Source organism: Piliocolobus tephrosceles, chromosome 7 (assembly GCF_002776525.5).
Source record: "Piliocolobus tephrosceles isolate RC106 chromosome 7, ASM277652v3, whole genome shotgun sequence".
Lineage (NCBI taxonomy): Eukaryota > Metazoa > Chordata > Mammalia > Primates > Cercopithecidae > Piliocolobus > Piliocolobus tephrosceles.
The window spans coordinates 106,609,041-106,620,463 of NC_045440.1; the positions used below are offsets into that span (position 1 = coordinate 106,609,041).

At 44.0% G+C, this 11,423-nt stretch overlaps 1 protein-coding gene across 2 annotated transcripts in view; it reads left to right on the forward strand.

Moving 5' to 3' along the window:
• BAALC (BAALC binder of MAP3K1 and KLF4) overlaps positions 1-10,502 on the forward strand; it is an 89,013-nt gene extending 78,511 nt beyond the window's left edge. Inside the window, exon 3 of one of the 2 annotated variants that reach the window (XM_023225468.1) lies at positions 10,147-10,502. In XM_023225468.1, the coding sequence (XP_023081236.1) occupies positions 10,147-10,257 (111 nt within the window). In that variant the 3' untranslated portion in view covers positions 10,258-10,502. The remainder of the gene's footprint in view (positions 1-10,146) is intronic. The other variant, XM_026454978.1, reaches the window with a different exon arrangement.
• The last annotated feature ends 921 nt before the right edge of the window (positions 10,503-11,423 follow it).

The following is an 11,423-nucleotide window of genomic DNA, read 5'->3' on the forward strand; positions in this document are numbered from 1 at the left end:
CGGCACCCGGCCAGTAGCAAATATTTATTCATGTGTGGTCTAGGTATAACATAGGGTGCTAAGCACTTTGTTATATTATCTCTTAATCCTCACAATAACTCTAAAATGTTGACATTGTTATCTCCAATTTACAGATGGGAATTGGTACTCAGATATAGCTAGGGAAAGTAGGTCCCCATGCCACCCCCCACACACACATACACACACACACACTCACACACATATACACACACGCACACACATACGCACACACACATCTACACACATACACATACGCACACACACACACACACATGCACATACAGCATGCACGCACACACGCACATACGCACACACATACATGCACACACACGCACGCACATGCAGCGTGCACACACGCATGCACACACACGCACACACGTGCACACACACATGCACACACACATGCGTGCACACACGCACATACATACACACACACATGCACACTGCACACACTCATACACTCACATGCACACACGCACACACACACCCACATAAGCTCACACATGCACATACGCACGCGCAGACACGCACATACACATGCCCATACACATGCGCACCACGCACACACATATGTGCGCGCACACACACATGCACACACACGCACATACGCACACACACACACAGGCGCAGACACGCACATACACATGCGCACACACATGCTGCACGTGCACACACACGCACATACACACATGCACACACACGCACACATACCCGCACGCACACAAATATATGCACACACATGCATACACGTATGTGCACACACACATACACGCACACACATACACGCACACTCACACATACATACACACATGCACACATATACACACACGCACATACACAGACGCATACACACACACAGCCAGACTCATACACACACATACACACACACACACAGCCAGACGCATACACGCACATACATACACATTTTGGGAGCTCTTGGGGCTTTAAAATGGGGCAGGCAGAGTCAGCCCCCATAGGGCTTCAACAGCAGTGGAAACTATCACAGAGGAGTGATGACCACACACACCTGCCCAACGCAGCACCCCTGGGCAGATGATGCATATCGATGAGCAGCCTGTGCAGCTTTTGTTTTCATAATTAAGTGAACATGGCTGTGTTGTAACTATTTTCAAAATAAGGTCAGGGAGCTGATAACTTCAGTTTGAAGGGTTTACATTTAAAAGATAATCAGTGGTCTTCACATCCTGAGACCTCACCAGTCACTGGCCATTCTGAGTCCCTCAAAGGCTAAGGCAAAGGTTTTCTGTCTAAGATGTTAGTTTAAAAGCTAAATTTAGCTGTGATTGATGCTTCTGTCAGCAGTGCTATCTCATACCAACACTCAGGCAGGCTCTCAACTGCCTACTACCTGCCCAAAGAAAATACTTTTCTTCCTATTCCCTCCTGGGCCTTTGATATACTGTTTTTTCCTAGTGTGTCTCTTAGACTCTGGGCCAAAGCTTTGTGCATTTTCAGTATCTGGCTCAGTCAGTATCCACTTGCCCCTTCCAGTCTTCCATCACACCCCTATATGAGCTATTATTATTTCACAGCGCTCCCCTTAGGCGCCATCAGGCCACCTGGTTGGTGGTTCTTTGGCAATTTTTTTTAAAGCTTTCCTTCTCCAGAAGACCCCTTTCATGAAGCATGTGTCCTCATCCACAGGCCTACTGCAGTGCTGCCATTCAGATTTACAAAACAAATTTGTATGTGAAAGGCAATCCTTGCTAGGCCTGGAAAATTTTTCATCACTTCCTATAACTACTCTTAGGATTCATTCATCAAATGTTCACTGAGTGCTGTCTAGGTGCCAGGCACTGTTCTAGTGCCAAGGATCCAGGGGTAGAAAAGACAGACACAGCTTTTGCTCTGAAGCAGCTGCTAGTTTTAATGGAGGTGGGTTGGGAGCCAAATAATATAGAATAAATAAAGCATTTATAGACTCTGAATGGTGCTATGAAGGAAGTAGAAGGTCACTAGTCAGGGGTAGCAGCTACTCTATTTAACGCAGATGACACCTCACGTTTAAGCTGCTTTCCAAAGGGTGATGGGGCAACTAATGCTGCTCATGGCTGTCAGCAACTGCACCTTGTGTTTGGAGCCCTTCTCCACTTCCTGTCCCATCAAACAAACCATATCTTCCTTTCTGTCACTTCCCTCCAGTGCCCCCACCGCCTTATGCCTGGTGTTAATAGGTGTTAACTGGCAAGAAGATTGTGGCAAAAATGATCTTTCACAAATTGGAACTGACTGTCTCGGTGGGGAGCTCTTTCTCTTTCTCTGTTGCACCTTGATTTCCCCAGTCACTTGGAGACTTACTGACTCCACAGTGTCTGATAAATCATTGGCTTGGTCTCCTTCATCCAGCTCTCTACCTGAGCTCAACAAACAACATGAGAGGCAGCGCTGTAGTTGCTTGTCTTCTCCCGCTAATTAGTTGTTCAGGAACTTTGAGCTGCCTCCAAACATTTACTCTCTAACCTGAATGTGCCATTTCCTTGGGCTTAGGACTCTTGTTCCCCACCTCCCCCCATCCCGCCCACCCCGCTTAAAATACCTCCTCAAGTATTCAGCTACAGTAGAAATGTATATGTGACCATAGCTCAAGTGGAAAAGCCTCTGACATGTGGCTGGCCTTCCAGGGAACCCTCCTGTCTTTAGAAGCTACATATTTTCAAGTTGCTTTATTATTATTGGCAAAGTGACTGGACCGTGCTGAAGGAATTAGCAGGGGGACTGATTCTCAGTTAAGGAGTTTTCTCCTCCTCCTCCTCCTGCCCCCTCCCCCAGTGTCTGGTCAACATCATTGGCAAGGCCTGGCCCAGTCTAGGAGAGACAGGTGAAGGTCCACAGAGCTAGGAGACCTGGTCAAGAAAGGAGATTAGGACCAGCCCAGGATTTCTCCTGGATAAGGAAGGTTTGGAAAGTAAATATGAGTCTCTCCTAGAAAAACAAAAACAGGACATTATAAGGAGGGAGAGAATAACAGAAACCTGTGGGAAAACCAAAGGGAGGGAAAGCTATTAGAAGGGCACTTTGGTGTCCTCTCTAGTGCAAGCCTGGGGAAAAAGGAAGGAATTTAGCAATACAGAGATGTGCACCTACCTACTGGCTGCTACCTCTTGTAGAGATTTGCAAGACTCAGTGTTCGTCTAAGGGTCTGCAGTCAAACCAGTTCCACTAGAAGGCTCTCAGGGCAGAGACTGCCTTATTTTTCTTTATATTCTTCCCTTGACTCCTGAGCCTACTTCAGGGTTATGAACCTAACAGGTACTCGCTACCTACATGTTGATTAAATGAGACAGCCTAGTCATCACTCAGATTAGAAAAGGTTCCCATAGCCTCGACCCCACCCATCCCGGCTCTGCATCACCATCCTGTGATGACTGTTCTGTGGGTGCCCAGTTGCTTTTCTAAAGCAGGTTCTGCTGCCTTCCTAATGTCTGTTCTTCTATCTGAGGTTCAAGTTGAAAAGCAACAACTCCTTTTGGCACTTGATACAAACTCCCAGGGTGAGTAAGTCTAAGTGTAGATGGGGAAGGGGGCTGTGGTCTGCATAGAATGTGCTCCAGGTTTGGAGGATTCTTAAGAGTTTTACCTGCAGCATGGTCTGACCCCTGCCTTCCGAGGCTAGCAGCTGGCCCTTGGTGGAGTTGCTAAGATCAAATATCCCCTGACTGACCTTGCATTAATGCCACAGAAATTCACAAAGCAGTAGCAAATAAATTCACAGAATTTGAGAACAACTAGGGTGTTTTATTGTGTATCTTCCTTTCATGAGACCTGTCTGAAAAGAAGTCAAACATCTGGAGTTGCAGCTGTCAAACTCTAGTCTTTAATCTTTTGGGAAGGAAGAGAGGATAAAACTAATATTTCGAAGTGCCTGCAACGTGCCAGACACACTATGACATCATTTTTAACCCTTGCAGCTCTAAAAGGTAAGCAGCATCATTTCCTACCTGGGAAAACAGAGGCTCAGAAACTAGATATCTGGTCAACATGGCCCAAGGAGTCATGATTTGACTGTGTTCAAATTCAAACCCAGATCTGTCTCTGTCTAAGCCCCATGTTCTTCCTTCCCATTATCTGAAACTTAGTGGTGGAGAATTTAGAGTGAGCCTTGGCAGAGTTGTGAGAGGTGGGATATGAAACCTGGGTCACCATCTTTAGTTTGACTCATCACCAATATTGACATTGGCCTTGAGTTAAGTGCATTTGCCTGAGTGGTTTCAGCTGCCTCATTGGGAAAGCGAATACAGTAACATTCCCACCTGTCTCTCAGGAATGGTGCAAGGAATGATTAATCAGGGATGTAACTGAAATCTTGTAGGAAAGTTCTGGGACACTGAGGCAGGGCCATGCACACAGTTTCTGTTCCCAGGGATTTTCCTTTTCTTTTCTTTCTGAAGATTTATCTTCACATATGTGTTCATGGTCAAGTTGTTTATTGAGTGTCTATTATGCGACAGACACTAAATTAGAGTCTGGTGATACTATAATGAACAAAATAGACTAGGTTCCTACTGTCTTGAAGTTTACAATATGAGAAGAAAGTAAAAAATAAGTTTAAAAATAAATGCAAAATTTAAACTGTGGTTAAAGGCCAGGAAGGAAGTAAAGAATATAGGGAAAGAGAATAATAGAGCCCTCTGCTTGTATATGCCTAGAAAATCCCTGCAACATTCTGTAAGAAATTATTAGTCATAATTATCTCTAGGGAAGGCACTAGAAGCCCTTCTTTACTCGTTGAATTTCTTTTTGCCATAATTATGTCTTCCTTTTATAATTAAAAATACTACTTATACAGAAAAATTGGTGTCTCACACATCATAATCTCAGAAGCCATGCTTTTCTTTGTTGTCTGTGAAGAACTATGAAAAGGTTTGTATAATCCCATATTAGGTACAGATATATTTGTGGAGTTCAAGCAAAGCTGAGAACATCTCTATTCCCATCTGTGGGGAAAGTGAGAAAAGGCTGAACAAAGGTAGCTGCAGTCTTGAATCCAGGTCTCCAGGAGCAGCCAAGCTGTCCCAACCTCCACAGGAAACAGGCTAATTATTGACATCTGAACCCCAAGATAAACAAGTCCATCTGGGTCAGAGACTGGCAAGAGGTTGTTACAGCCAATCTGGTTACCCTTGAGAAATGGCAGACTACTTTTAATTAAAGAGGCAGTATCAAGAAGACTAAAATCTATGATTCATGGGTACTAAAGCTGCAGAAATTAAAATGAGGTAAGGAAAGAGTTGAAAAGCTGTAAAACTGGGTGAGAAACCAGAGGTGGCCCATTAACAAGAGTCAATGGTGATAAAACTCACAAAACAAGAATGTTAGAAGTAGAGGAAGGATTAGCACGGCTGCATGAGAAAAAGGTGCCAATTAGGCTCCTCTTATTATGGAATTGGGGGCCATACATTTTTTTTAAGCCAGTAATTGCAATAGAAACACATTTTCTTTTCCTGTCATTAAAAAGGGACGGGGGCGTGATGTTAAATAAAAAGGTTTGGCTGGCTGAAAACTACATCAGAGGGAAAAATATGTTGTATAAAGCATCACAGGCACTAAGGGGCAAAATGGTGTGATTGTTTCTTGTATTTATGTTGCTCTTCTTGGCGGAGGGCAAAACAACTCACTTCTCCAAACTTCTAGATAAAATATCTGGCATTATAGTTCTTTTTCTCATCTTCTTTCTGTCTTGTTTGGGCTTGAAATCTAAGGTTTTTGGGTTGTAACTAGATTGTGTTGATGAAAACAGTCAAACTCTGTAAAATATTTGAAGAGATTTATTCTGAACCAAACGTGAGTGACCATGGCCCATGACACAGCCCTCAGGAGATCCTGAGAATATGTGCACAAGGTGGTTGGGGCACAGCTTCGTTTTGTATATTTTAGGGAGGCATGAGACATCAATCAAATATGTTTAAGAAATACATTGGTTTGGTTTAAAAAGGTGGGACAACTCAAAGCAGAGTGGGCGGGCAGGGGGTGGGGGCTTCCAGGCTATAGGTAAATTTAAACATTTTCTGGTCGACGGTTGAGTTTGTCTAAAGACCTGGAATCCATAGAAAGGAATGTTTAGGTTAAGAAAAAGGATTGTGGAGACCAAGTTTTATTGTGTAGAGGAAGCTCTTAGATGGCAGACTTTAGAGAGAGCAGGTTGTAAATTTTTTACAGACTTAAAAGGGTGGCTGGCTCTTAGATGATTACCTCCTGGATCTGGGAAGGAAGGAAGGAAAACAAAGGGGAAAAAGGATTCTCTATAGAATGTGGATTTTCCACAAGAGACTCTGTGGGGCGATTTCAAGATATGGCAAGGAAATATATTTTGGGGTAAAAACATTTTGATTTTCTTCCTTGTTATGCCAGAGTCAGATTGGAAAGTAAGTCACGATATACAGGGTTAAATAAAACCCATCTGACGAGAATTTATGGTTTGTAGGGCACGACTCTCCAGACCCCTTAGGAATTTGGGCAAGATTTAAAAAAATCAGAGCTTAGTCCTCACTACTCTTTTTTTTTTTTTTTTTTTTTTTGAGACGGAGTCTCGCTCTGTCACCCAGGCTGGAGTGCAGTGGCTGGATCTTGGCTCACTGCAAGCGCCGCCTCCCGGGTTTACACCATTCTCCTGCCTCAGCCTCCCCAGTAGCTGGGACTACAGGCACCTGCCACCTCACCCGGCTAGTTTTTTTGTATTTTTTTAGTAGAGACGGGGTTTCACCGGGTTAGCCAGGATGGTCTCGATCTCCTGACCTCTTGATCCGCCCATCTCGGCCTCCCAAAGTGCTGGGATTACAGGCTTAAGCCACCGTGCCCGGCCAGTCCTCACTACTCTTAGAAAGAATGCTTTAAAGGGCAGGAGGAGTTACAGAAAAATAACAAGAAATGCTTAGTTTCAAGGTTGTGTGATTTTATCAGTTCTCTGCTTTTGGGGAAAAATAAGCCTATAAAAGTCTTTGCTAGCGCCAGTTTTTGCTGGTGCCAGTTTAGGCTCAGAAAACCTGAGTGTAAGACTGAACCCTAAACAGTATTGCCTACTGGTTGTTAAAGCAAGGGTACACTGACAAGTGTAGTGCATTTATTCATTCGTTCATTCACTTATTCGAACAAAGTTAAACTGAGAGCTTATGATGTCTCAGAACTGTGCTAGGCACTAGGAACACACAGAGGAAAGCAGTGACATCCTATCTCATGAAATCAATAGATAAGACTAAAATTATCCTTAAATGTTTCTCAAATCACCCATAAAGTGTTATCTTTGATTAGGTTCCCTAGAAGCAGAACCTGAGATAAGGATGCAAGTAATTGAAAGGATGCAAGTAATTGAAAAAGTACTCTCAGGTGAAACCTGCATGGTAGTGGAGGAAGCAGGGCAGGGCAGAGGATCAGATTCAGCAAATGTGTGAGTTCAGTTAGCTGAACAGCTATAGTCTAGCCTCAGCCTGACTACAAGGAGCCGTGGGGCACACAAAGCACCATGGATTTGTACCCCCAAAAGACAAAAAGGGCAGCCTTTTGTATCCTAACAATCAGGCATGGGATAGGGGCCTCTCCAGGACATGGGCCTGTTTGGCATTCCTGGAGGAGGTGGCTCCAATCGGATTGTGGGCAGTTCTCAAAAGAAGAGTGTGCTGTGAGCAGTTAGCAGCCAACAGTCACAGCAGCTGGGAAGGATGCTCTGGCAGAGTAAAGGGAATCTGGAGAGGGATGTCGCCATCAGCTACAGGATTTATGTGTACATATTAGAAACATACATATCATTTGTTAATAAATACAACAGAACAATAGATTTTTCCCCATCAGTGCAATAGTTCACCATTTATTTGGATGCACTAAGAGGAAGTAGTTTGCTTGTGTTCAGGGGTCATGTTGTATGAAAAATGTGCATCTCTCAACACCCAGCACAAGAAGATGCTCATGCCTGGAGGGGTGTTCCCACAGGATCTGAGGCAGACTATGTTCCCAGGAGGCAGACCCAGATGTCATTACACAGGATGTTGGGAAATGCCCTTGAGGCCAACACCTGTGGAAAGGGGCGATGGAAGCAGGAGTGAGTTAAGGGAGAAGTCCAGCCACCCCTGCCCGGTGCAGCTAAATGGCTTGTGGGGGCTGACCTGTTTAGGGCCCAAATGGTCAGACCTTCATGCCCTTCCATTTACCTGCACATTGGGCCATCTTGGGAAGGGCATGAACTTGAGTGAGGTGGCTCTCTGCAGCTGATGCTGTCCCCTAAAGGGACAACTGGCGGCTACTCGCTGACTGTTCTCCCTGCAGCGAGGCAGCAGGTCCTTTCTGGAATGGGGCTGGACAGCAAATAACTGTGTCCATCCACTAGTGGAGGCAACTCACAGGCTCACTCGTGTTCATCCCCAGCACACAATCACAAGAATAGGCACAAGACTGCCCCTCACCAAAGTTGTTTTCTCATTGAGGGGGATGGAAAGTCAGGAACTAGACATACATACTTAAAGAACCTACAATTTAATTAATGCTTTAATGTTTAATATTAATTCAGAACTTTTGTCATTGGTTTATCCTTAGTTAGAAGTGGATAGTCTATCCTACTTTTTAAGGTTATTTTTTTCCCATTTTCATTTAGTGACAGGCATTGTACTAAGAACCTTACATGCATTACCTTATTTAATCCATACAAAAATCTTATGAGAGAGATATTATTATTCTCCATTTTACAGACAAGGGTTAGAGAGGTTAGAAAAAACTTGCCCATAGTGAAATCATATAGCCAGTATTTGAACCAAAGTCTCTCTGACTCCAAAGCTCAAACTCTTAACCACTCTACTAAAGCCAACTATGAAAATTTTCACATTATCCTTTGATGGACCGTAGCTCATTCACTCATTCACTCAGCAATGGTTCTTTCTTTCTTTCTTTTTTTTTTTGAAACAGAGTCTTGCTCTGTTGCCCAGGCTGGAGTGCAGTGGTGCAATCTCGGCTCACTGCAAGCTCCACCTCCTGGGTTCACATAATTCTTCTGCCTCAGCCTCCTGAGTAGCTGGGACTACAGGCACCCGCCACCACGCCCAGTTAATTTTTGTATTTTTAGTAGAGACAGGGTTTCACCGTATTAGTTAGGATGGTCTCGATCTCGTGACCCCATGATCCACCTGCCTCAGACTCCCAAAGTGCTGAGATTACAGGCGTGAGCCACCACGCCCAGCCACTCAACAATGTTTTAATGAACATGCCCTATTCCAGGCTCTGTGCTGTGTTGGTATTAAAGATTCAACAAAGAAACCTCTGATAGGAAGCATATGTGCATGCGTTCTTATGGGTCATCCTTCCTGACTCTGTGTGTGTGTGTGTGTGTGTGTATTTGTGATAATCTCAAGAGATTAATGCAAATTGTGAGGACCTTCGCATATTTCTGTGAAAGGAAAATTAAAATCTCAGGACTCCAAACTCACTATGCCAAAGGGAAAAGTTAAGCTTAGCAGTTAAGTCACCCAAAACTGCTTTCCATTTTGTTCCTAAATAGATAACTGCAAAGACAGAAGGCCACATACCTTTCTGGGGGACTCCCTCACAATTTCTCACAAAGAAATTCCTTGTGGGCCCTAAGATCTTTACCCTAAAACAGATTTCTGTTGGATTTCACCCCATGTAAATTAACAGCTTATCTTCGCAGGTGTGGGACAAAGACAGGACTAGGAGTCATCCTTCTGCTCACTTGAGACAAATGCACATTTTACTCATTAACTATTCTATGTTTCTTTTATCTTATGTAAAAATGCAAGTTCATTGAGCATGAGATGAATGCATATTTGACTGTTTATCTATTCCCTCCTCTCATATATAAAATGTAGATTCAGTGAATGCTCATCAAAGCCTCAAAAGAATGTAACTGTTTGCCCCTTTTCTCTACCCTCTCTTTTCCTTTCCTCTTTCCCCTACTGCCCACTCTTTCCCCCTTAAATATTGAAGTCCTCAAACCCTCTTTGGGAGTTTTCGCACAGATCACAAATGTTCCTGTGATTTGTGTTCCTTTTTCCCAGGCACACTCTCAACTGGGGCAAAATAAACTTCTAAATTGATTGAGACTTGCCTCAGTCATTTACTTTGGTTTACATTTCCTAGTAACTCAATTCACTGTTTTCAACTTAACAGGCTAAAAGAGATGCTAAGAGAATGTCTGCAAAAGAAGTCACCATTAATGTAACAGACAGCATCCAACAGATGGACAGAAGTCGAAGAATCACAAAGAACTGTGTCAACTAGCAGAGAGTCCAAGCAGAAGAGTAGATGGACTTCTTCTATGTCCTTCAAGGCACTGGATACCATCAAAGAACCTTGAAGAAGTGGCTGCCCCTTGCTGGACCTGAATGCTACTGAGTCCCTGGCAAGACTGTCTTACCTGGCAGCAAACTGCTGCCTGGTTTTGTTGGGACCCTTCTGAGCCTTCTACTTATCATGTAAATGTATTGGCATAGTGCTTACATATGTTAATAAACTGCAAATGTGCAGTTCAGTTTGTCTCTTTGCAACTCCTGTAATAGGGTCTGGTGTAAAAGTAGTGAGTTAAAGCTACAGGTCAGTTTATGAAACAGAAAAGTAGGAATGCATTTCCTGGGTGAAAGAGTCACACCTTAGTGTAAACTCTCCTGCCCATTATAATGTGTTCTGTTTCAGGCAAGCTTATTCTTTCCTTCTTTCATTTAAAATATTATCATTACAAATCTTACCAGGGTCACTTAAAAGCTGGCTTCCATCCAACTCTAAACCCACATATTGAAAAAATCAAGGCAGAGAAAAATTCCTTGTTATCCTTGTTTCCTTAGCTTGGTATGAGACAGATCGGATCCAGTTTCCCATGAATCAACCCACTGCCCATAGCATGTCTTTGGGAGGTGTCTGTGAAGCAGTCATACCTGCTCCTCATCTGCCTGGAAAGTCCTCCTATTCTGATGTCCACATTGGCCTCCAGTCCTTAATGTCACCATGCTTGTGGCCAATGCATCCAAATAAGGATACCCCTCAGGGCTCAGCCAGACATTGCAATTTTGCATAGCTTTCCAGTTCCCTTTGCTTGTCTTCTTTTTTTTTTTTTTTTTTTTTTTTTTTGAGACGGAGTCTCGCTCTGTCGCCCGGGCTGGAGTGCAGTGGCCGGATCTCAGCTCACTGCAAGCTCCGCCTCCCGGGTTTACGCCATTCTCCTGTCTCAGCCTCCCTGGTAGCTGGGACTACAGGCGCCAGCCACCTAGCCCGGCTAGCTTTTTGTATTTTTTAGTAGAGACGGGGTTTCACCGTGTTACCCAGGATGGTCTCGAACTCCTGTCCTCGTGATCCACCCGTCTCGGCCTCCCAAAGTGCTGGGATTACAGGCTTGAGTCACCGCGCCTGGCTGCTTGTCTTCTTAACTGTCTTCCCTCTCTATTGGGGTCATT